This window comes from Tasmannia lanceolata, unplaced genomic scaffold (assembly GCF_043159265.1).
Source record: "Tasmannia lanceolata isolate RefF3 unplaced genomic scaffold, GAP_Taslan_0.1 ptg000019l, whole genome shotgun sequence".
Taxonomy (NCBI): Eukaryota; Viridiplantae; Streptophyta; class Magnoliopsida; order Canellales; family Winteraceae; genus Tasmannia; species Tasmannia lanceolata.
Genome location: NW_027518696.1, coordinates 28,774,768 through 28,801,839, shown reverse-complemented (window position 1 = coordinate 28,801,839; position 27,072 = coordinate 28,774,768). Strand labels below are relative to the sequence as shown.

At 40.8% G+C, this 27,072-nt stretch overlaps 2 protein-coding genes across 2 annotated transcripts; both read left to right on the top strand.

Annotated features, from left to right (window-relative positions):
• The first annotated feature begins 269 nt into the window (after positions 1-269).
• LOC143852476 (uncharacterized) lies at positions 270-5,332 on the top strand. The gene is made up of 7 exons (XM_077361861.1): positions 270-2,438; positions 2,526-3,267; positions 3,400-3,576; positions 3,988-4,148; positions 4,404-4,726; positions 4,918-5,080; positions 5,201-5,332. Exons 1-7 carry the CDS (start codon positions 270-272, stop codon positions 5,330-5,332), a joined length of 3,867 nt encoding a protein of 1,288 aa, XP_077217976.1.
• A 120-nt stretch (positions 5,333-5,452) lies between these two features.
• Positions 5,453-26,636, top strand: LOC143852475 (uncharacterized). Its single transcript, XM_077361860.1, has 5 exons — positions 5,453-6,022; positions 6,179-6,351; positions 6,610-6,923; positions 25,420-25,548; positions 26,563-26,636. The coding sequence occupies exons 1-5, from the start codon at positions 5,453-5,455 to the stop codon at positions 26,634-26,636; spliced, it is 1,260 nt and encodes a 419-aa protein (XP_077217975.1).
• Positions 26,637-27,072: the final 436 nt, after the last annotated feature.

Below are 27,072 nucleotides of genomic sequence, written 5' to 3'. Positions count from 1 at the left end.
ACTGCTGGTTCTTGCCCAGAGGAGAGATGTGTTTGTATTACCTGTTGTTTTAATTTGTGCATAACATTCTTTCTGATTATCTTAATTTAAATTAGTGTTCTTACTTCCATTTCAGGAGTCTGAGTTAACCAATAGCCATTGCTTTGAAAAAAGTTACCATTTCACAGCCTACTTGGTCCCGGCAATCTTCTACGTTGAGGCTAAGTCGTAGATCTTCTTCACCTCTCCCACCAGCTTTATTTCCACTTATCTCCCCTGGTCTTAAACAAATGGCCGAGTCAAATGAGATGCTTGCTGAAATGAGAGACATGATGAGGAACCTTACAAGAGAGGTATCTTCCCTAAAGGAAGAGGTTACTCAGTTGAAGAGCGAGAAAGCCGCTACCTCGAAAGCACCTGTCGTCCAAAATCCTACTAATGTGATTCCAGGCTTTAATCGGTCTGTCATTTCCCCTGAAGATGATTTCTATGACGAACAATATGTAGAGGAGAATTGTCTTCCGCAATCAGCTAAGCCAGGCAAAGAGAAGGAATTGGTTGATAGAGTTGAAAAGTTGACCCAACAAGTTGAAAGCATGCAAGTTAAGGGCCCAAAGAAGGTCAATATGCCTGATTTTTCCCTTTTCCCTGGTGTCACCCTTCCTCCAAAATTCAGAATGCCAGACTTTGATAAATATGATGGGACGGGGTGCCCGTGGAGTCATCTGAGGTCGTTCATTTCAAATTTAGAAGGGTATGGGCTGTCTCCAGAGCAGATCGCTAAAGTGTTTCCGATGTCTCTAACAGGAGTAGCTAAGAAGTGGTTCCTTCATCTGAAACCCGAAGAACTCGGAACTTTAGACGAAATTGCTAACAAGTTCGTTGAGCAATTTTCGATGGAAGAAGGGATAGAGGTTACAAAGAGGGATCTGAAAGCGATCAAGCAAGGACCCCAGGAAACATTTACGTCTTTTGTGAGAAGATGGAGGAGAAAAGCGGCCCAGATGACTAACCGTCCTTCTGAAGAAGATCATATCAAAATTGTGGTCAAGAACCTGTCTCCGCAGTATTACCACTTCATGGCGACGCAGTATTATTCTGACTTCAATCACTCGATCAAGACAGGAACCATAACTGAAGATGAGTTGTTGAAGGGTTCTCTGGCGAAGTCATCTTTTGATCCTAGGAATGGAAAGAAACCAATGGTAGTTTCAAAGCCTGAAGTTAACAATGTGGTTGCTGCGCGCCCTGTGAGAAGAGTTATAGCAGAGACAGAGCAGCCAGCGAGGAAAGCGCCAAGGCATTTTGATCCGCTACCTTACCCTTTATCTGTCGCTCTCAAAAAGTTACTAAGAGACAAAAAGATCACTCTCTTAGAACCGAGACTTCCACCACCTATTCTCCCCAGATATTGGCGTGAGGATCAGCATTGTGCATATCATCAAGGAACAGGGCACCTAACAGATAACTGTATGGCCTTGAGGCATAAAATCCAGGATATGATAGAAGCGAAAAAAATTACTGTATTTATGCCAAACACTACCCGGAATCCATTACCAGCTCATGCTGCGCGGCCTCCACCTACAGTTGGGGCGGTTTTTACTGAAGAGCCTATTCTTGACCCTGCTTCCTTGATTTGTGCTATCGCTTCCGATTCCCCGACTGTCTTGGCATTTGGCGAGGAAATTGAAGAAGTAGGGGAAGAGAAGCCTTATGTGCTTGGTGGAGATGAAGATGATTATGCTGAGTCTTCTGCTGGTCCCTACATCCTTCAATGTGATGAAGAGGAAGTCCCAGATGTCGCTCCGTATGTTCTAAGCTTTGATGATGACGATTTTGATTTCTTGAACGATCAATGTGACGAAGTCCGCCATGTTACTCGTGGTGGGCGAATCTTCAAACCTATTGAGTTGAGAGCCGAGAACCCAGCTGAAGTCGTAAGGGCCGCAGAAGCGCAGAAGCATAACAAGCCGAGTTGCGAAGAAGAGGATGAGAATCTTTTACGTCAACTTAAAAAGACCCAGGCTAATATTTCAATTTGGGGTTTGCTTATGGCTTCCCCAAAGCACCGTCAAGTTGTACTAAGAGAGTTGAATGCTGCACAGGTATCTGTAGATATTACGTCTGATGAGCTGGTTGGTTTAGTAGCAATGGCAAGGGTGTCCAAGACTCTTTCTGTCACTGATGAAGATCTGACATCTGAAGGTCACAATCATACGCGTCCCCTGAAGATCACTGTTGTCTGTAACGGGAAGAAGGTTCCAGATGTATTAGTTGACAATGGGTCTGCGCTGAACGTATGTCCGTTAGCCACTGCTACTGTCCTGGGATTTGGGCCGAGTGACTTCATCCCTTCTGAACAAGGAATTTTGGCGTATGACGGTACCAGACGCGATGTTATTGGAACACTAGCAACCGAAATTCTGATAGGAGGAGAAATCTTTGAAGTAGAGTTCCAAGTGCTCGATATCAAAACGTCTTTCCTTCTCTTGCTGGGCCGACCTTGGCTCCATAAGGTTGGAGTTATCCCTTCTTCACTGCACCAGAAACTGAAGTTCATCAGAAACAACAGGGTGATAACAGTCAAGGGTGATCCTGATTTAGAGGTAGGCCAAATTTCGCAAGAGGGTACCTCAGAAAAGAAGGGTGATGTTAGTCTGACCGGGTTCTCTGTAAAAGTCACAGCCATATCATTTGAGAAAGCAAAGAATGAAGAGATTTTGTTCCTCACCAGCACTAATCCCCGGGTTGTAAAGATGATGCGTAAACAGGGGTACCTTCCCGGTGCAGGTTTGGGTCGCAATCATCAGGGGATAGTCGAATGGCCTGTAATTAGAAAGAATGAAGGGTTGTTCGGACTCGGATATGAACCTTCTCGTGATGAGATTAGAGAAATGAGAAATTACATGCGGAAATGGTCCGAGCTCCGTTGCCAGGGTCTAGAGCTGCCGATGAAACCGTTTAGTCTGATCAGAAATGGTAAGTACCGCAGAGAGGGAGATGACTTTGCATTCTGTGGGTTCGCAGAGCCGTGGGTTGATGAGCTAACAGGGCAAGAGCTGCCGGGGTTTGAGATATTTTTTGATATGGAGCTGCCAGATGAGTACCCGAGTTTGCAGATTCACGAGATCGAACAAGAGGTTGATTGGGCCGATATCCTTGAGCCGTGTCTTCTAAATTCCCCGTTCGAGGTTGAGTTACCGATTGTAGCCATGATCGGAGGAGATGCGCTGATCCTTGATCCTGAAAGCCTTATCACCCCAGCCGAGGGACCTCTCACGAACTGGAGTTCCCAGGTCATACCCCAAGTCGTCATCTAGTACAGTCCTGTTTCTATCAAAGAGTCTGTTGTCTCTAACTATATGTCCATTTCCGAGTCAAAAATAGAGTTTTCTATATCTGATGTTTCTTTTGATGCAGGTAAAGTTGTGATCGAGCCCGTTGATGAGGAGTCTTCTGATGCCGTTGTTCAGTCCGATGCAGAGTCCGTTGCATCTTCCGTTGAGTCTACCGAGTCTGTCAAGTCTGTTCATACAATAGTCCAGTCTGATGAGTCTGTAAAGATTTCTAAAGATTTCAATACTGAGCCCATTGAAGGCGCGTCAACAGATGTAACTTCGATTTCTTTGAATGAAATAAAAGACTCTTCTTTTTATTCGCCTGTCTCTACTTCAATTTCTGCTTCTTTATCTGATCAAATTGATAATAATAATAATCAAGACTCCCCCTCTAATCAGGATGCCGACGAAACTCCCTCTGAAATCAAACACATGATTAGGCAGGAGGAGCAGCGTCGAGCAAAACCATTCGAAGAGGAAATCGAGACCATCAATATTGGTGATGAAACCCTAATTCGGGAAATTCGAATTGGCAAAACATTAACTCCCGAAGAGGGTGCGGAATTAATTGCCCTATTAAAGGAATTCAAAGAAGTTTTCGCTTGGTCCTATGATGACATGCCGGGATTAAGTGAGGACATTGTTCAACATAGACTTCCCCTAATCCCAGGTGCCATGCCGAAAAAGCAAAAGCTCCGAAAAATGAAACCAGAGTGGGACTTGTTAGTCAGAGATGAAGTTCAGAAACAATTGGATGTTGGCTTCATACAAGTTGCTGAATACCCGGAATGGCTAGCTAACATAGTACTGGTGCCCAAGAAGGACGGAAAGGTCAGAATGTGTGTGGATTTCAGAGATCTGAACAAAGCAAGTCTGAAAGATGATTTTCCTTTGCCACACATTGACATCTTGGTGGACAACACAGCGGGCCATGCTCTCCTTTCATTTATGGATGGATTCTCAGGATACAACCAGATCAAGATGGCTCCTGAAGACATGATCAAGACGGCCTTCATCACTCAATGGGGGACATATTGTTACAGAGTTATGCCATTTGGACTCAAAAATGCTGGAGCAACATATCAGAGGGCTGCTACCACTTTACTGCATGACATGACACACAAAGAGGTCGAAGTATATGTTGATGACATGATCGTTAAAGCGAAGACCAGGGAAGAGCATGCAGGGGCATTGAGAAAGTTCTTCCAGCGATTCCAAAAGTTCAAGCTCCGTCTCAACCCGAATAAGTGTGTATTTGGGGTTACATCAGGAAAACTGCTGGGATTCTTGGTCAGCCAGAGAGGGATTGAAGTAGATCCGCAGAAAATAAAGGCTATTCAAGAAATGGCTCCGCCAAAGACTGAGAAGCAGATCCGTGGGTTCTTAGGAAAGGTTCAGTACTTGAGAAGGTTCATTGCACAGTTGACAACGACTTGTGAGCCGATTTTCAAGCTCTTAAAGAAGAATGCTTCAAAGAAATGGAACGAAGAGTGTCAAGAAGCTTTCGAGAAAATCAAGCAGTGTTTGGCTTTACCACCAGTTTTGTCACCAATCATACCAGGACAACCGATGTTGCTGTACTTGTCTGTTACTGACACAGCGATGGGGTGTATGTTAGCGCAGCAAGACCCGGAGTCAAAGCGAGAAAGAGCCATTTACTACGTCAGCAAGAAAATGTTTGGGCAGAAGTACACCATCCTCGAAAAGACGTGTCTAGCACTGGTTTGGGCTACTCAGAAGCTGAGGATTTGTTATCGAATATGGTTCTTCTACTCTCACGGATGGACCCATTGAAATATTTGTTTGAGAAGCCAGCTCTCACCGGAAGAACCGCCAGGTGGTTGTTGTTATTGTCTGAGTTCGATATCACTTATGTCACTCAGAAGTCAATTAAGGGGCGTGTGATAGCTGAACAGTTAGCCGATTCACCAGCAGAAAATAATGAATTTTTGAAAGCAGAGTTTCCAGATGAGGAGATAATGACTGTGGAAGATGAAGTTCCAGACACAAAGTAGTTGATGTACTTTGATGGAGCAGTCAACAATCGAGGCCAAGGTGTAGGGGCGGTGTTGGTATCACCAAGAAAAGAGTATATCCCTATATCCATCAAACTTCAATTCAAGTGCACAAACAATATGGCAGAATACGAGGCATGTATTGCAGGTTTGGAAGTAACCATGGCCTTGCACATTCAGGACCTAGATGTATTCGGGGACTCAATTCTGATTATCTGTCAAACCAATGGAAACTGGAAAACAAGAGACGATAAGTTGATCCCGTATAATACGTACCTAGAGTCTCTGGTCAGAAAATTCAGAAATATCACATTCACTCACCTATCTCGAACAAAGAATCATTTTGCGGACGCATTAGCTACTCTGGCTTCAATGCTCGATATTTCTGCAGCAATGGAGGTTCAACCATTAGAAGTACGGCTTCAATGGGCCCCGTCACATGTTAACGCTATTGAAATAGCAGCGAGGTGTTCAGATGGCAAGCCTTGGTACACAGATATCAAAAACCTTATCTTAGGCAAGGGGCATCCACCGGAAGCTTCTGGAAAAGAGCGAAGGTCTCTTCAGAAATTGGCCTCTAACTTTATCATTTGTGGTGAGGAGTTGTACAGGAGGTCGTTCGATGGAATCCAGCTTTTGTGTATAGATGAGGATCAAGCAGCTGAACTCATAGAGCAAACACATGAAGGAGTCTGTGGACCGCATATGAACAGAAAGATGCTGTCAAGGAAGATTCTCAGACTTGGATATTATTGGCCGACAATGGAAGCAGACTGCTACGCCTATGTGAAGAAATGTCACAAATGTCAGGTCTACGCCAATCTCATCCATGTGCCGCCTTCTCAGTTGCATTCTCTTACTTCACCGTGGCCGTTCTCGGTATGGGGAATAGATATCATCGGGAAGATAAGTCCGAAGTCTTCTAGTGGGCATGAATATATCTTGGTTGCCATTGATTACTTCACAAAGTGGATAGAAGCTGCTTCGTATGCGTCACTGACCTCGGTTCCTGTTGCAAGGTTCATCAAAGCGAATATTATTTGCAGATATGGAGTACCACATGAACTAATTTCAGACAATGGGTCCCATTTCAAAAAGGAGGTGGCGCATCTGTGTGAAGAGTTTAAGATCAAGCATCATAAGTCTTCGCCCTATAGACCTCAAATGAACGGAGATGTTGAAGCTGCTAACAAAAACATCAAACTGATCATCAGCAAGATGACCGAGACTTACAAAGATTGGTCGAGCAAACTCCCGTATGCTTTGTGGGCCTATAGGACGTCGATCAGGTCCTCTACAGGTGCAACTCCGTATTCTTTGGTGTACGGAATGGAAGCTGTCTTGCCTGTTGAACTGCGAATTCCCTCCCTGAGAGTGATGATGGAAGCTGGGTTGCCAGAATCTGTTTGGGCTCAAGCCAGATATCAAGAGTTACAAATGATTGACGAAAAGAGGCTGAAAGCATTGTACCATGTTCAGGGGTATCAACGCCGTGTCGAGAGAGCCTTCAACAAGAAAGGTCGAGTTCGAGACCTCAAGAAAGGAGATCTTGTTCTGAAATCCTTCCGGGCACCGGTATATGATCCCAGGGGTAAATTCAAGCCGAAATGGTCAGGTCCATACATTGTTGACGAGGTCCTGCCTGGAAAAGTCGTCAGACTCCTCGATGAAAATGGAGAAAAGCTAACAGAGCCAACAAACCTTGACCAACTCAAGAAATACTATGCTTAAAGCACCAGAAGGCCTTCCTTCATCGACCAGAACTCCAAACCAAAAAACCTTTAAAAAAAAAAAAAAAAAAAAAAACATATCAAAAGAATCCTTTGCAAAACCCTTTTGAGCTTACACAAAATCAAAACCATTCTCTTTGAAAAACCACAAACTAGGGGCATTTGTGCCTTGAACTACGCGCGACCTGATCCTCATCTTTTGGGGGAACGTAGGCAGTCTGGCTAGTCCGGATTCGGTCGAAACCTTGAAAAACTTATCAAAACTCCGGTCATTCAAACCCTAACCTACCTAAAAAGTCCTTTTTGTGCAATAGGCAAAGGTTTGTGGCTAAGAAAAAAGAAAAAAGAAAAAGAAAAAAATGGAGTCTAAAGGCCCGTTAGATTGAAAACCCGCAAGGGCGATCTAAGCAAAAGTTAGGGTCATTCACCTGCTAAGTTGAAAACCCGAAAGGGCGGCTTAGGCAAAAATCAAGGTGTGAGCCTGTTGGATTGAAAACTCGCAAGAGCAATTCAGGCAAAAATTAAGGCAAGCGGTCCGACAGATTGAAAACTTGAAAATGGCAATCTGGTTAGTGGCAGTGACTTCTAAAGAAGCTGAACAACTGGAGGCAGACAAGACTTGTAACCCAATAATGGCATCATCAAAGTCTGAATAGTGCCAGCATGACTTACTTTGATATTCCTCTAAATTAGGGGCATTTAAGACTAAGCAATCAAAGGGGTTTAATGATCATGACGGTAATACCGAGCAGGGAATGAATCACTTTTAAGCATGGTATTCGAGTCACTCTAAGAGTGGTTAACCTTCACCAATTTAAAATATTTGTCAAGTCAAGAAGCAAGTTGAGTCTTTCTTGAAATCCAAGTGTGCTTGTCAATGTCTTTTACTTGTCACTTGTCGAAGTCTGTCGCGTGTCAAGTCAAAATCTCCAAGGTCTTGTATGGTCTGTACCTTTCCCAGAGCTGGGGTGACAGGCACCAAAGCAAGAAGTCCCTTCTCCGGAAGGCAGATTAAATCAGAGCAAGGTTCAGAAGAATAGCAAGCTGTCGGGCCTATTGAAATTTTGTCAGCTGACAGATTCGAAAGAGACCTTTCAGGCAGAATTGATCTTATGGTTCTCATGTTTCCTCTACACAGAGAGCTTTGTAAATCCAATATTCATGAAATGAAATATTTGTTTCCCTGCATTTGTATTTGCTTTATTAAGACTCTAGTCATCGAAGTATGAAATAACTAGGGGCATATTTTATGACTTGGCAAATCACGCCAAGTCATAAAAGCTGTCAAATCCACAAGGACAATCAGAATAAACCAATGTCTCCAGCAAGTTGAGATGAGAGAAGCTCGAGCACATCTCGAGTCAAACCTCCACATTCCCCAGCTAAGCTTACTCTATAGTCAGCTCATCATCAGAGCTAGTCCCCAATGGAGTCTAGCATCTACTTCCCAGAGAGTCCACTGGCAGCTGCTCAAAGCATTCAATCCCCAGCAAAATCCATTTCTTTAAAAAAGGGTCAATATCCAAAATCCCAGCAAATCATGAGAGTCCGGTCCTCAGCAAGGAACTCGCACTCCCATTTTCTCGGCAAGAGACAAGCAATTCTCAAGGGGATCAATCTGATCCAAATCAATCAATCAAGCAAGCATATATAAAAAAAAAAAGTTCCCGCTTCTTTGGAGAGACAGAGTAATCTCCAAAGAAATCAATCTTAATCTCCAAAGAAATCAATCTAAATCCATCAATTCAAATCAATCAATCAATCAAAAGTAGGAGAGTGTCAATCTTTTCATAAGAGTTTTACTCCTCGATCAAATTTCCATTGCTTGTTACTGCGTGAGGGTTCCGCACAACAAAGCATTCCCTTTTTCATTAGTGCGTGAGGGTTCCGCCTAATTAAATTCCACCTTTTGTTACTGTGTGAGGGTTCCACATAACAAATTTCCAATGCTTGTTACTGCGTGAGAGTTCCGCATAACAAAGGTTTCCCTTTTGATTAGTGCGTGAGGGTTCCGCCTAATTAAAATTCTCCCTTTTGTTACTGTGTGAGGGTTCCACATAACAAATTTTCATTCGCTTGTTACTGCGTGAGGGTTCCGCATAACAAAGCTTTCCCTTTTGATTAGTGCGTGAGGGTTCCGCCTAATTAAAATTCTCCCTTTTGTTACTGTGTGAGGGTTCCACATAACAAATTTCATTCGCTTGTTACTGTGTGAGGGTTCCACATAACAAATTTCATTCGCTTGTTACTGCGTGAGGGTTCCGCCTAACAAAGCTTTCCCTTTTGATTAGTACGTGACGGTTCCGCCTAATTAAAATTCTCCATTTTGTTACTGTGTGAGGGTTCCACATAACAAATTTCATTCTCTTGTTACTGTGTGAGGGTTCCACATAACAAATTTCATTCGTTGGTTACTGCGTGAGGGTTCCGCATAACAAAGCTTTCCCTTTTGATTAGTGCGTGAGGGTTCCGCCTAATTAAAATTCTCCCTTTTGTTACTATGTGAGGGTTCCACATAACAAATTTCCATTGCTTGTTACTGCGTAAGGGTTCCGCATAACAAAGCTTTCCCTTTTGATTAGTGTGTGAGGGTTCCGCCTAATTAAATTCCCCCCTTTTGTTACTGTGTGAGGGTTCCACATAACAAAATTTTCTTGCATGTTACTGTGTGAGGGTTCCGCATGACAAAGCTTCCCTGTGGTTAGCGTGTGAAGGTTCCACCTAACCAAATATCCCGTTAGTGCGCGAAGGTCTCGCCTAACTAAAAATTCTCTCTTTTTTTTTTTAGGGCGTGAAGGTTCCGCCTGATTATTCCAGCCTCATTTTCAGGGCGTGTGGGTTCCGCCTGATTTTTCAAAGTCCAAATTGCCATTCAATAAAAAAATCCAATCCCTTTTGTATCTTTTCATTTGAAATTTCGGGCCGATCAAAATGTGTTGTCTCTTCAACTCTGGCATTCGTGCGACAAGCACCCTCTGCCACAGAGGGGCATCTGTAGACACCCCATTTTGACCGGACCCAAAAGTCGAATAAGATCCTGAGATCGAGCAAAGTCCCAAAATTGAGCAAAATCTCAAAATTCCCGAGGAGCTGAGTCCCGAGTGATTGATAGACCTGAGAAGTCCATTTGTGGTTAGTCTTGTGAAACTTTTCAAGGCCTCAATCCCCATACTGATCTTCCCAAAACAAAAATAAATAAAAAAATTACAAAAGACCCCTGGTTTTGGTATTGGCACTCCATTGGGTTTCCTGAGTTTTAGTGTTTATTCGCATACCATATTTTGATTTTTACGCTAACTCGCCCTGTCGTAGTGTTTAAGGAGCTATTAAGGGGTTATCACATTTCCCAAGATAGCTCTCGCGAGCTAATTAAGGAAGAAGGACAGACGAGTTAGTGCGATTATTAAAATATAATTGTGCTTAAATCATTGCAAATGATAAGTAATGATATATTTTGTCCCTTCCCCTTTGCCCAAACCACCCCTTTAGTCACAAAATAATAAAATAGAATACATTAGACGGGGGCTGCCCATGAGAGAGAAGGGGGGGCCGAATATATCATTTCCTATTTACAAGAGGGCTTTTTTGGAACATTTTATTGCTTCCTCTACAAGCAATAAGCAAGGACCATAGGATCAAAAGGGGACTAGGTGTAGGGTAGTGATTGAGGAGCATGCCTAAAGTTCTAGGTTTTTCTACAAGGGTGGGGATGATCCGGTTCATCAAAAAGGGGGAATGGATGGCTGAGATTAGAGGAGGGTTTCAACCCTAGCTATAAAAAAAAAAGAGTCTCGTGGGTAGGGAGGGGAGCCCCATTTTCCAAGAAAAAGAGCAGCAACAGAGAGAGGGAGAGGAAGAAAGGGATTTGCAGCCACCTCATCTTCTCCTCCTTCTACCACCACCGTTAACCACCACCTCCAAACCGAGTTCCCTTTTCCACCTCTTCCACCATTTTTTACCACCACCATTTCTTCATTTCCGCCACCATCTCCATTGATTCCGGCAAGCTTGCCGGAATCCGACCAAACCCAAACCCATCTCAACCTCCATCGATCTCCAGCCACTACCACCTACGACCATCTTCTTCAACCTCCTCCATTAATTCCGGCACCATCCCTCTGCAACCCACCCTCATTTGCGCCTCCATCTCCTCCAATACCTCCACCATCTTCCCCATCCCACCGACACCACCATTAAAAAAAAAACAGATAAAGGAGTAGTAGAGAAGAGAGAGGGAGAAAAGCTGAGAGCTGGGCGGCCATCTTCTCCAGCCTCAATCCGGCCTCCTTCTCCACCCATTCCGCGGTCACCACCGTCATCCACCACCACCATCCTCGACTCCACCATCAAAACCCATTTGTTTTATTTTTTCCATTTGCAGCAACCATCATCCCCATTGATTCCGGCAAGCTTGCCGGAATCCGACCACCCTTCACAAACCCATCTCCAACCATCTCTGTCACCACCACCATCTGCAACCTCTATCCACCACCATCCGACCATCATCACCTCTATCCCCATTACCATCAAAACCCTTTTTCTATTCTCTATCTCATCCCACCCAACCGAGCTTACAAACCCCACCTCCATTGGAAACCCCATTTCCCTCCGGCAAATCTCCATTATCTCCGACCAACCCCTCTTCTCCGGCCACTACTCCTCCAGCCGACACCTCCATTGCCGTCGTTCTCCCATCCCTCCACCATACCCATCTCCGTCCAATCCCTCTTCCAACCTCGGCCACCGGAATCCGGCACCGCCACCATCTATTCTCCTCCATCCAACCATCCATTATCTTCTTCCTTGAGCTCCTAACCCAGTTTTTATAAAAACCCCTTTACACACATCGACCTACATCTACCAAAACCCAAAACCCTCCATTTCTAACCTCTGCAAATCAGATCTATCCACCACCATTTCTTCATTTCTACCAAATCCCTCTTCATTTACAACCCTAGGATCACATTCATTTCAATGGCCATTACCTCCACAACAGATCCAATCCCCTTTTCTTACCCCTAACCCAATAGATCTCTATTAAGTCAAGAAGTTGAAGTCAGAGCAAGAAGAAGAGGTCGAGGATTCGAGCAAAGGTTCTCAGAGACAAGGGAAAGAGGGCAAGGAGATCTGCGGTCATCCATATTTGGTAATATATTTAATTTTCAATGATTTTCATTTGTTCCAATGTGGTGATTTCTGTTCAACGCCAGTTGCTAAATGGTTTTCATGCTCCCTGTAATGTGTTCTTTTTTTTATCTTGCAATCGAAGGTTTTATTCTTAATCAGCCCTACTCTGATTTGTCTTGCGATTTGAAAATGAAAGAAGAACATGGTTCGCTCCTATGATCAGGTCCTGAAGATTGCAATGTCTTTTCTGTAAGAGATTTGAGATATTATCTTCTTGTCCATGTGCGTGTCGAGTCTTCTATTCCGATTCCATTGGCAGCACCAATTTGTCTTCGTTTCTACAGCTTGGCAATTCTCGATCCTTGTGTTCAGAAGAGTTTAAGATTCAACATAGGCCCTGTGTACCTATTTTGAGCGCAATCGGTAGTCATCCTTCTCCTAATTTTTCTTCTTGATTGGGTCATGCTATTTGGTCGGATGGAGTTTTCTACTTGGTCATTTATTCTAAGTCAGTTTGGAGGTAGAACTATCAATGCTTCTGAGGTCAGCACCGCTCCATGATTTAGTAATCCCATAGGGTCAATTGGTCTTTATTCCAATTTGATGAGGATTTAATTATAAGGGATGGAACCAGATTAGTGAGAGCAGCTCCATTTCACATGGCTTAAACTGTGGTCATATTCAATTCACCAAATTCTCCTGCTATGTGAGGGTCTTCTACCAGGTTTGTCCTCGAGTGCATGTAAAAAAGTAGTCCACATAATCAGCTTCGATAAACCGAAAGTCATGTGTATGTCTTTACTTAGCACCATGCTCATATACTTAGAAGGGGTGTCACTTTTGGCTCTATGTTTGCATGCTTGAGGAACATTTTTGGGTACACCCTCTCAATTGGTTGGGTTCTGAAGCCATGCTTACATCATCTCCTCAATTTCCTCTTGCTCCGATATCCGGGATTTGTATATGATTTCTGTGACTTGCATCTATAGTCATGATTTCTTCAGCTCCTCCGAGATTATCTCTGTGTCTTGGGGGTTAGCTTTAGACCTCCAGGGTTACCTCTTATATGTTTTTGGGTTGGTCTTCGAGTTTAGACATCTCATCGATTTTGGGAGCAGCATTGTCGGGTTAAGGCGATGACGGACGGCAACCTCTTGAGCCAAAATCTCCTTTCGATCAAAAGGGATAAAAATACATAAAAATCAAATAACAAAAAATCCAAAAAATATCAAAAAAGCAACAAAAGCGTTTTTCGAAAAGCTGTACGAACTACGTTGGCTTGATCCCTTTCTACAGGGTACGTAGGCAGCTTGGGATCTTCATCCCAAGTTCAGTCAAACTTTTCAATAAAATCATTTAAACCCTTCAAAGAAATCATTTCAGCATCTAAAAATATCTTTCAAGCTTTTCCCAAAAATACAAAAACCAAAATGGGCAAGGATGGTGATTGCCAAGTCACTTGGAGCCTTCTTTTCATTTCATTTTCGATTTTGATCGGGGTTTGCCGGTTTTATCGGTTTTCCGACGTTATCGGGTTTTGGGATGGGCGACGACGTAGCGTGGCCCCTTTACAGGGATTGTCCTCGCTAAGCCCAACGATAGGCTATGACGATCGCGAGACTTGTCCGATTTTTAGCGGATCAGGATCACTGAGCTCGATTCCTTTAGAATCGCTCCCTGAGTCTATCGTATGTCCCATTTTCTTTTCCCTGGCATTTTGGGTTTTGCATACCGTCTATTTTCTGATTCCTTTCTTTCCTCACATCTTTTAGTTTATCGTGTGTTTGTCTTTGATTCCTTGTGTGTTTACTTTCAGCTTGCTTATTCCTTGTGCGATTAGTTTCACATGCTTATCTGTAGATATTTACTGCTTTTCTGCTTATCATATCTGCTATTACTTGCTTAGCTGTAGCTGTGCATGCGGATGTTATTGCTTTCCTAGATGTAATGGGTTAGGAGTAGATGCGGTGAGTTAGGATTTGGATGTTTATTTTCTTTTGCCCATCCCTGGGTCATGCATGCTTAGATAGACGTTTTCTTGGGGATACTCGTTCCCAGTTCACATGATTTTAGCCCAAAACTCTTCAAAATTAATTAAAAATGGCATAAGAGACCAGGTGTTTGCACTTGGACGAATTGGGGGCGCTTAATACCTTCCCCATTCGTCATAAGGTACGGACTTTTGTATCTCTGGTTATCCATTGCAACAGAGTATTTCATGGGATCCAGGGCCTACTTCCTTGGATGGCGGCTCTTCTTTGTTATGGGTACATCTTGGTTCCGGACTGGTCCTTGAATCGAAAGGTATCTCATTTATATCGCCACCCATGCTGTGAGTGGCACCATTTTGAGAGTTCCTTGGTAGAGCTCTCCTTCACATTGTGGAGATCTTAGAGGATCGATGTGGGACCTCGTGTCTCTCGCCCATCGTCCTCGGGATCGGGGTCCACAGTATCCCAATTAACCTTGGCAGAATCAAAAAGAGCTACTCTATTAAACTCCTCCGTAGATAAGGCGCAAAACAAAAAGTTTATAGCTTTGTAATTTAAATTTGCATGCCTTTTCTCTACAACATTCCATTCTTCAAATAGTTTGGAAGGCAAAGTGTATCCATTTTCAACAATATGCCAAAGCTCCACATCTATAGAGAGAAGATAGATGCGCATCATTGTCTTCCAATGTCCATAGTTGGACCCATCAAAGAAAGGAGGTCTAGTTGTGGAATGGTCTTCTGGAAGTCCGGTTCCATTTATGTTTGCCATTTCACAATTAGAAAGTTGCCAATGATCTTATGATCTTTCCCTTGTTAAAATTTTAAAAAAAAATTTACCAAAGATTTTAAGAAAAGAAAATCTTTTAAGAGCCAAGGCTCTTATACCAAGTGAAATTCCAAGGGTAGGCCCGAATACTATTCTAATGATAACTTATGAGGAGGGAAAATTAGGCTACTAACAAGTTTTAAGCTTTTAAAACTTCTAACACAATTTTGAAGATTTAAGAGATCAAAAAAGGCAATTAAGCCCACAAGTTAAATCCTAAGTGCAATGCAAATATGAAGCAAGAGATAAGAGAGAATGCACCCGAGATTTAAAGTGGTTCGGTCCGCAAAACGAGAGGCCTACTCCACTCCACCAACCTAACCCGTTGATGGCTTCACTATGTTGATCTTCTTAACTTCGGCGAAGATCGGTGCCCATTACAATTCCAATTACCTTTAACCTTGGTGGCAATCCTCAGCACGGAGAGTGGGCTCCGCTTCTCCGAACACTCGCCCTAATACAATCGTCTTGATAAAGAAAGAAAGAACTAAAAAATTCCTCACAAGCGTTTACAAGGTTTGTAGAAGATGTACAAATTTGATCATAATGATCCAAATCCTAATTCTAGAGGATGAGAGGCATAAACAAGCTTGATTCACTCTTAGGATGTTCAAATAGAGTTTTTGAGTGTCAGGATTGATAGTTGGGAAGTTTAGAATACCCATATATATAGAAAACCCAAATATGACCATTTGAGGGGCATAGTGGTAAATCTGGCAAAATCCCCAACGGCTATAATTTGTTCCCGAACTAGTGGTCTCGGAGTTCAGAGAGATTTTTTCGGAGTTCCGAGAATTTCTCTCGGAGTTCCGGGAATTGAAACAGAAGATGGAAAATGTTACTGGACCAAATCTCGGAGCTCCGAGGAATCTCTCAGAGTTCCGAGAAGCCTATTTCTAGCAGATTGATGAACACATTTATGTGTGAATGGTAGTGGTAAAAAACACGCATATTTTTATCATTTAAAGTGGTGCTACTAATATTTTGTGTGTTTCTGGTGTTACAGGGTTATCTATGGATTTTTACAAAAAATGAACCTAAAACGATAAAAAGCGCATAAAAATGGTTTGGGCCACAACTAATTCCATCTAGGTTCACAATTTTGATGGTTTTGATAAAGTGGATTTTGGGTGCAAAATTCCTATAGATTTTTGGATGGGCTGTGGATATCAAAAGTGATGGGCTGATATTGAATTGAAATAATGGCCTGCTAAGGTTCGGTTGTGTTGGGGAATTACATGTTTTGGCAATGGTGGGACCCACTATTTGTAAAAGTTCATATCCCTTATTCAATTCAGAAACGTGCAAGAGTGGGCTGCTGTTATTGTATCTCAATTGGTGAGAGTAGGCTGTTAATAATTGAACCATAGAAGGGTAGTTTTGCCATTTAAGTGATACCATTAAAAGAAGAAATTGGGCAAGCTACTCTCTATCCTTGAGATCGGTGATAGTTTTTGGTAACTTGCTCCTTCAATGGTGGGTCCCACTTAGAGTTTGTATTTACATTCCTTATAAAAGTTGACTACGGTTACACTTTTTATAGAAATAGCCCAACCGACCATAAGATCAGCCAATTAAAACAAATGGTTTGGATCATTTCAAGAATCAAAAATGGGAGCTTGAATTTATCCAGGAAGTGTACAATTAGTGGAGATGGAGGTGGCTAATTAAAAATGTGGCCTAACAAATGTACAGGTTAGATTAACCAATGGAAAAGGTTTGGCCACACCTGTGCAATCAATTGGATGGCTCGGATCAGCCCACGAGAATTATTTAAGGGGATATGGCCCATCTATTTTGCAGCTTATAAAATGGACGGCCCATATCAGTTTATGGAATTGAGTTAGAGGGATAACCCATTTACAATATTGCCTAACAAGTGAACGGTTCAGATCAACCAATGGAAATGATTTAGGGTTCGACCACTTTACATTGTGGCTCATCATTTGTATGGTTCGGATCATTTGATCCAATGTGAATTACATCAGTCCTCTTGCAGTATAGATACACTATATATGGGTGGGTCCCATGCGTAAATGTCTAGCCAATTTGGGTGCTGTTTTTTTTTTAGTACAAAACAAATTAGAAGGCAACGTGTACTGATATACCTTGCATGGATTGGATGGTCAAAAAGGCAAACATACACGTGCATGGAAACTAAGAGCCAGGAGTGTTCAAAATAGAAGCTTGAATTCTAAAAGTAATAGAAAGTGGGGTCTACTCTATGCCATGCATGTTTATCTCTTTCTTAGAAAAATCCAAACCGACACTACTTCTCTCTTTCCTTGCTATTTTGGAATGGGTTACAAATAGAAATTTTCTATTATGGGGAAGGAAGAGGCCAAAATAGCCCTACTATTGGCATCTTATGATGGACGATTTTCACATTTTTGGACCTACTTTCTAATTAATCCTACTGCAAATAGAAGCAATATATGTGGGACCTACATGGACTTTATGCCATTTGTTGTTTCCTTGTTGCTGAAACAACAACCATTCTCATGAAAAAGATGGAGTTGCTAAATTGGGACAAAAGCTATATTCAGTGCAAAATATTCGTTGCTTCCTTTTAAAAAAATAGCAATTACATGCTTTAAGCATATGGAATTCTATTATTAAAAAGAAGAGATGAAGACTTACTATAATTTTTTTAGCAATAATACCTTGAATTGGGTATTCGACCAAGATATTTTGGGCAACGTTTTAAGGCTTAAAAAGAAAAGGGTCGATTACATTAAAAAAAAAAGCTCTCCCTACTTTCTCTCTACAACTCTCTTTCTCTCTCTTCTCTCTACACTCTCTTGTCTCTAGCTCTCTCCACGATTCTCTCTCTCTCTCTCTCTCTCTCTCTCTCTCTCTCTCTTAGGTTTTCTTGTTCTTTTTCTTTTCTACTCTCAACCAAGGATCAATCATCCATCGTTCATTCTAAGGTGATACTAAAGCTTGAAGAGGAGGATTTGGCCAAAGTTGGAGGAGAAAAAGACTAAGTTCTATTTAATTTTTGTTATTTATTTTAAGTTCAATTTGATGTAATTTTGTTTCAATTCAAGTTAGTGAAGAAGTAATTTGCTTTTGTTTCATTTCCTTTCAAGTTCTATATGGCAATTCTTCTCCCATCTATCTCTTTTATTTTTATTTTTCTTCACTTCTTCATGAATAACTAAATCCTAATTACTTAGGGTTTAGTTGAAGCCATGGGGAAGGAGAAATATTTATAATTAAATCAATCTACTCAATTGAAAAATTGTGTAGGATTTTGTGTTTGGAAAATCCCAATCATTCATGCCATTGGCTTTCCCCTTTCATATGAATGATTGTTGATTAACAAATATAAAGTTCTATATAATCAATGTAAATTGGATAGTGGATTTGATTAATTACTTATAAGGGATGACATCTCTTTGATCTTATTTCTTATTGAAAAACCGATATAGGGGGTCCCAAGTTATAATAGAAATGGCAACTATGAGGAGGGAGAATACGGTTGTTTAAGAAAACTAGAATTTACCAATTTGAAAAACTTAAACCGATTAAGAGATCAAAAACAATATTTTAAGCATACAAGTTAAATCTAATGGTGCAATGCAAATGAAAGAGCAAAGAGATAGAAAGAGTGCACCCGAGATTTAAAGTGGTTCGGTCCTCAAACCCGAGGCCTACTCCACTCCACCAACCAAACCCGTTGATGGCTTAACTATTTGATCTTCTTAACCTTGGCGAAGATCGGTGCCAATTACAATTGCTTTAACCTTGGTGGCAATCCTCACCACGGAGAAAAAGGGCTCCGCTTCTCCGAATACTCGCCCGAATACAAATCTTGAAAGATGAAAGAAAGAACTAAAAAATCCCTTCACAAGGGTTACAAAAGATGTACAATTGAGAGCCTATGATCCAAATCCTAGAGTTGGTGATGAGAGGCACAATTGAAGCTTGATTCACTCTTGGGTATTCAAATGAAGTTTAAGAGTGTTAGGATTGATAGTTTGTATGTTTAGAACACCCATATTTATAGGAAAAACAAAATATGACCGTTCAGTGGCATTACGGTAATTCCAGCAAAATTCCAAACGGCTCTTTTTCAGACCGTTGGAGTGTTCTCGGAGTTCCGAGAATAATTCTCGGAGTTCCGAGAATTCTCGGAGTTCCGAGAAAAAATCTCGGAGTTCCGAGAAGCCACACAGAATTTGGAAAAAGTCTACTGGACCATTTCTCGGAGTTCCGAGAATAATTCTCGGAGTTCCGAGAATTCTCGGAGTTCCGAGAAAAACTCTCGGAGTTCCGAGAAGCCTATGCAGAGCAGATTTTCAATTCTGTTTTTGGGCTTCCAGTTCTCAACCAAGATGGGATTGCTATGAGGGTTCCAAGGTGTTGGAACTCCACAAATACAATCACTTGTTTATTTAGGGTGTGTGAGATTACCTTAATTATGCCTGTAAAAACCTAATCTAGGTTTGGATCAATTACATTAAAAAATGGTCTTCAATATTAATTTCTTCATGTCTTCAAGTCTTCATGACTTCTTGCTTGATGACTTTGGCCTTCCAATTAGTGGTCCAATGTGGGCTTCTTGGCCTTCAATCCAAGCATCCTTGATCTTACTTTATCAAGATCTACAACTTAGACAAACAAACACATTAGTGATAAATGATCACTTGTGTATTGGAATCATCAAAACAAGATGGGAATGCCAAGGTAAAAACCATTGGGCTTACAATCTCCCCCTTTTTGATGATGACAAGCACAAGAGATTTACAAATCAAAGCATATACTCTTTTCACATTTCTCTTACACTAGAGACTTTACTCTAGATTCTTCTCCCCCTTTGTCATCAACAAAAAGAAGGGGTAAGAAAAACAAGGGTTTAAAAGTTACAATTTTAAAGCTCCCCATTTTTCAAAGAAAAATTCAATTTTAACTCCCCCTAGTTAAAATAATTTTACAATACAAGAGGGGTTATCAAAAAAAACATACAAATGAAATATATTCAATTTTAAGTTCAAAAACCCCTAATCTACACAATATGAATATCATCATATGGGGGTTTTGGGAACCCAAGATTTCTTGGTCCCACATCTAGCCCTACTCTTGGATGCACATTGGAATTGGTAATGACCATTCATTCCACAAAAATGACATCTAACAAGAGGGTTAGATACACTAGTCCTATCATGATAAGCATGTTGAGGTCTAAGACTAGTTTTACTTAGGATTATGTCAATAATGTTATTTCCATTTAGAAATCCATGTAAACATAATCTAAGTCTTTCATTTTCATTATGAAGATGGGATGTTTGAACTAAAAGCTCATTTCTTTCATCTTCATAAGAATTGGAGGAGCTTGCCATATTTTGAAATTTGAAAAGTTGGCAAGTTTTCTCATCCAAACTACCCTTAAGGGTATTAATCTCAAGTTTATGATTTTCAAGTGTAACTTGTTCTTGAGATATGGAAGAAGATAAATCACATTTCAAAAAATCAAGTTCTTTTTCTAACTTTAAAATGGATTTTTTAAGAACTTTGTTTTTGGAAATTTGGGTATGCAAGGTTTCACATAATTCATCATAAGGTATGCTATCACTTTTACTACTAGATGAAGAATATGAGGGGTTAGAGTTTACCTCAACTTCATGGGCGAATGTCATGAAGCAAAGATCATCTTTTTTATTTTCTTCCCCTTCACTTGAGCTTTTGCCCGATGTGCTTGACGCATCCCAACCGGCGGCAAGAGCCTTATGCTTCTTCCAATCCTTCTTACCCTTGTACTTAGAGGAAGTTGATTTTAGAAGTGGATAATCCGGTCTTTTGTGTCCTATCTTCTTGCAATTGAAGCATCTTAAGGCTCTATCAACATCACTTTCTTCTTTCTTTTTCTTATCTTTCTTATGCTACTTTCTCCACAAGCTCTTGAATCTTCGTAAAGCTTCTTCTTCGTCACTATCCGCTTCACTTGATGAGTCTTCCTTGGAAGCCTTGAGTGCTAGGGATCTAAATTCCCTCTCCTTCTCCTTTGGCTTCTTTTCCTCTTGTCGGCTAGTAAGGAGCATCTCATGGGTGATGAGAGATCCTACGAGCTCCTCTATGGTTAGCGTCTTGAGATTTTTTGACTCTTGAATCGCGGTCACCTTTGGATCCCAATGGGGAGGAAGAGACCTAAGTAATTTACTCACAAGCTCATCGTTAGGATAAGATTTACCAAGATTAGCTAGTTCGTTAGAAATAATAGAAAAACGAGTATACATTTCCGAAATACTCTCGTTTGGACTCATTCTAAACATTTCATACTTGCTCTTTAACAAGTTTATTTTGGAATCCTTGACTTGTGATGTTCCCTCATGGGTAGTTGCAAGGGTATCCCAAATAGTCTTGGCGGAATCAAAAAGAGCAACTCTATTAAACTCCTCGGTAGCTAAGGCACAAAACAAGGAATTTATTGCTTTGTAGTTCAAATTAGCTTGCCTTTTCTCTACCACATTCCATTCTTCAAAAGGATTGGAAGGTACATTGTAACCATTTTCAACAATGTACCAAAGTTCCACATCTATCGAAAGAAGATAGATGCGCATCCTTGTTTTCCAATGTCCATAGTTTGACCCATTGAAGAAAGGAGGTCTAGTTGTGGAATGGCCTTCCGGAAGTCCGGTTCCAATTTGGTGTGCCATTTCACAATTAGAAGTTGCCAAATAAAATCTTTCCCTAGTTAGATTTTGAAATAACTTTCACAAAAATTTTAAAATCTTTTAAGAGCCAAGGCTCTGATACCAAGTGAAAAACCGATATAGGGGGTCCCAAGTTATAATAGAAATGGCAACTATGAGGAGGGAGAATACGGTTGTTTAAGAAAACTAGAATTTACCAATTTGAAAAACTTAAACCGATTAAGAGATCAAAAACAATATTTTAAGCATACAAGTTAAATCTAATGGTGCAATGCAAATGAAAGAGCAAAGAGATAGAAAGAGTGCACCCGAGATTTAAAGTGGTTCGGTCCTCAAACCCGAGGCCTACTCCACTCCACCAACCAAACCCGTTGATGGCTTAACTATTTGATCTTCTTAACCTTGGCGAAGATCGGTGCCAATTACAATTGCTTTAACCTTGGTGGCAATCCTCACCACGGAGAAAAAGGGCTCCGCTTCTCCGAATACTCGCCCGAATACAAATCTTGAAAGATGAAAGAAAGAACTAAAAAATCCCTTCACAAGGGTTACAAAAGATGTACAATTGAGAGCCTATGATCCAAATCCTAGAGTTGGTGATGAGAGGCACAATTGAAGCTTGATTCACTCTTGGGTATTCAAATGAAGTTTAAGAGTGTTAGGATTGATAGTTTGTATGTTTAGAACACCCATATTTATAGGAAAAACAAAATATGACCGTTCAGTGGCATTACGGTAATTCCAGCAAAATTCCAAACGGCTCTTTTTCAGACCGTTGGAGTGTTCTCGGAGTTCCGAGAAAAAATCTCGGAGTTCCGAGAAGCCACACAGAATTTGGAAAAAGTCTACTGGACCATTTCTCGGAGTTCCGAGAATAATTCTCGGAGTTCCGAGAAAAACTCTCGGAGTTCCGAGAAGCCTATGCAGAGCAGATTTTCAATTCTGTTTTTGGGCTTCCAGTTCTCAACCAAGATGGGATTGCTATGAGGGTTCCAAGGTGTTGGAACTCCACAAATACAATCACTTGTTTATTTAGGGTGTGTGAGATTACCTTAATTATGCCTGTAAAAACCTAATCTAGGTTTGGATCAATTACATTAAAAAATGGTCTTCAATATTAATTTCTTCATTTCTTCAAGTCTTCATGACTTCAAGTCTTCATGACTTCTTGCTTGATGACTTTGGCCTTCCAATTAGTGGTCCAATGTGGGCTTCTTGGCTTTCAATCCAAGCATCCTTGATCTTACTTTATCAAGATCTACAACTTAGACAAACAAACACATTAGTGATAAATGATCACTTGTGTATTGGAATCATCAAAACAAGATGGGAATGCCAAGGTAAAAACCATTGGGCTTACACTTATTGACTAGTTAATCGAATTTTCAACCCAGTTCAAGAGTTGTTTTAATTAATCAATCTAATCCGAACCCATGGTGGATTCTAACCCTAAGTAATCTTTTATATTGAATTAAGGTTTTTACACTATTCCAAATTACTTTTGCAATTTTCCAATTAACTTAGGCCCTTAGAATTTTGGTTATCTAATTAAATTAGATATGTAGTTAAAAGATATCATTAGAACCTTGGTACACTTTGCCTAAATTAGGATTTTAAATCAAAAAGATCTTAGTTAAATTTGATTCTTAGATTGATTAGAATATACGCTTATATATAGTGTTGGCTCCGAGGTCAAGTCCACGGAAATCCTGAGTCCATTCCAGGCAACATTATATCATAGCTAGTATTCTAATCGGTACAAGAATAGGATTGACAACTAGATTTCTCTTCCCTGAGTTCGACCCGTATATACACGATCCGTGCACTTGCGGTTATTCAATATTACAAACACAGATTTTCAATTCTTGTTTCTTATTTGTTTTGGGCTTCCAAATCTTCACCAAGTGGGATTGTTATGAGGGTTCCAAATTGTTGGAACACCACAAGGACAACCACTTAAGCATTTAGGGTGTGTGTGATTTACTTTATTTATGCCTCTAAACACCTAAACTAAGATTGGATCTTTACATTCTAAAACGACTTCGATCTTCAATTGTGATGCTTCAAGTCTTCATGCGTCTTGGATCTCCGATGTCTTGGTCTTCCGAATGTGGTCCAATGAGAGCTTCTTTGCCTCAATCCAAGCAATCTTGTCTTAGCACAATTATGATCTACAACTTAGACATTCAAACACATTAGTGATATAAAATCACTTGTGTATTGGAATCATCAAAAGAAGATGGGAATGCCAAGGTGGGAACCATTGGGCTTACAATATCTTTATGACGCAAGTCATAAAAGATGCCCCTAGTGTATTGTACTTCCATAACAAGAGTCCCAAGGAAAGCAGAACCAGGGTAAGTAAGGAAATTTGGATTTGCATGGGTTCTTTCTTCAAAATAAAGATAGGATAATGGCTAAGCCCGAAAATTTCTCCTTTCATTGTTGTTCATCACTTGAGGTTTCCTCCTTTCATTGACCATTATTTGAGGTTCGTTCTTTTCACCACTCACTGCTTGAAACTTGGCATCTTCCTCGTATCTGAACATGATCTTTCTTGCTTTTCTCTGATACCTAAACCAGGGTCCATTCTGATTTTTTCACTTCGGAAGGTATACACCTATTCTTCCAGTGCCAAACAAATTGGACCTTGAAAGAAAATGAATATGAATGAGGAATGGACTTTCAAGGACTCTATCAAAGATGATGTACGTTATTCGAGGAACTTGACTCACTTTTGATTCACCCTTAGATCTAATGTGTTATTTTTTTATGGTAAGGCTAGCCGCTCTCAAAGTAATCTCGAAGAATATGTTAAGAGGCTCTAATTTTCTCTATCGGGATTTCCATCATAGTTACTACCCCTTTTGGATTGCTCAGTCTTAATGCCCCAAGTTTAGAAAGGTGTCAAAGTAAGTCTCACTGATACTACTCGGATTCCAAGATCCTGCCCTACGTAATGATTGTTTCTCCATCTCTTCGAGTCTCCTCTGGTGGGAGCCCATGACTATTGCATTCCAGGTTCTAGTCTAGCAAACTACTTGTCTTAGCTTTTGCCTGGAATTCTCATATTACTCAAACTTCGGAGTTCTTCATGACTGAGAAACTCTTACATCTCATCAGCTCACTCTTAGTGGGAAGTCCTTGCGCCTGATTGGATTGCCTCTTCAAGTTTTCAGTCCAGCAGACCGCTATCCTTACTTTGCATAAGCCAATCCCTTTGGTTGTTGACTTAGCCAGTACATGACTTTATCTAGGCCGCCCTTTCGGGTTTTCAACGTAGTGGGTCTTCAGACTCTCATTCTTTTCTTTTCTTTCTATTTTTGTTCTTGTTTGCCTCGAACCTTCGCTTGTTTCACCAGAAGGACTTTCTAGGTGGGCTTGGGTTCAAAGGGGTTAGATATTTCTATAGTTCTAAGGATTTGAACCAGATTTGGTCTAGCCAGATTGCCTACTTACTCCAGAAATGGAGGATCAGGTCCGCGTAGTTCGCCCTTTTGGAGTTTAGCAAAGAATGGTGTAGCTTTAAGCTTCAAAAGATTGACAGGAAATAATTTTGCTTTTATCCCAAAGGTTAACCGAACCTGACATACCAGGCTGCCTACATACCCCTGAACAGTTGGGGATCAGGTCCGCGTAGTTCGGGTGCATAATGCCCCTGGTTTATAATGTGGTTGAAAAGAAATATTTAATTTGAATTTTCAGCTCAAAGAGTTTGCAAATGAATTTTCAAACGTTAGGATTTTGGCTTTTAGGTTCAGACGTCCAAGGATGGCGTCCTGGTGTCTTGGTGTACAAGCTTTTGAATGTTTATGGTTCAATGGCTTTGAACATTTTTGTCGAGGAGTCTAAAGTTTTTCAGGCAAGACTTCAACCACAATGCTGTACTTTCATCTCAAAAATCTCGAATTTACATTCAAGATTCTACTACTCTCATTTGTCTCCAAATGTTGAAGACGATTCTCTTATTCAATCTATTACATTGACTCCATCATCTGGGTCTTTGATATTTCTAAGGAGTTGTCTTAGGGATACATTCCCTTCTCCTTCTTATCTTTCTCTCATGTTCTCTTCTGCTTTCTGATATTATGAATGTCCTTACTCTTGAAATATTCCACCTCAGATTCTTCATTGAAAATATACAGCCCAAGTATTCTTTTAGGGCTTAAATCTATGACTTCATTTTCTGAAAGTCTTCTCTCAACTCCTGACCAGCTCTCCTAGATGTCTGATGTTCATCTCTCTAAGATTTCTACTTTTGACTACATGTCTAAAGCTGATAGAGTCTTGCCTTGCACAACACAGGAGGACATTCTCCTAGTTTATCCTTATAGGATCAAGCAAGACTACCTCAAATCCCTCTAAGTAGGTTTATCAATTCCTCGCGCTCCTTAGGAGGTAACATTTTGCCAATCCATCTTTTCTGACTTTCAGATTTCAATACCACCATCAACAGCTTCCATTTCTTCTTTGAGTGGCTATGCTCGACGCTCTTCCTCTCGTTTAACCATCTTTCATATCTCAAGGGAAATGTCGTCTGTATTCTCATCCGAGAAGGGTGTCTTTAATTATTTAACCATGAAATCCAAGAGCGAATCAAAGGATATCAAACATATGAAAGCAACAACTTTATTGAATTGAAGACTCTTAAGTACATCAGTAATTTCTCCTTTTTTTTTTCTTTTCGACGCGCCTCAATGGGCTCTACATCAGATTTGACAGACGACTAAACTTTGACTCAACGAGAAGGACTAACATACTCAACAGACTTAGGACTGACATGGACATGACTAGACTTACCAACTTTGAAACGAGAGTTGACATAGACTCGACAAAAGAACAACTCTTAAAACTAGACACTTCTTTAAAGGTAATGAACTGGCACTGGAGGTTCACAGGTAGCATGCCTTCCTCCATGATAACAATGACTGAGAGGTTCAACCCTGGTGTAGGTCCTATTGACCTGTCTTGAGCTGATCTTCAATAATTGGTATTAGCTACATTTTTCTGGCATATAACTACGCCGTGACATCTCAAGCTCTAACATTCTCAAATTTACAACTGAAGAACTTCCTAACTCGAAGGTGGGACAGGTGATGATAATGGGATCTTCAAAAGGCTCAACCTTTGAGTTAGCTTTAACAGCAGCTGATGGAATTGCAACATATCTAGGTGGAGGATTCTGTGTGACATTAAACCCGGGCCAAATGGGACACCCCCTGTCTATGAAAGTGATATATTTTACCCCCTTTTACTTCCTCTGGACAACCACCACTTTGGTCTTAAAAAAATTTTAATTTCTCCTCCTTTTATGTATTGGACACACACCCCATTCTCTAATGCACTCCCCTCTTTCTTTAGTAAATAGAAATGATAGTAGCACACTAATGCTTTGATATTCGCTCACT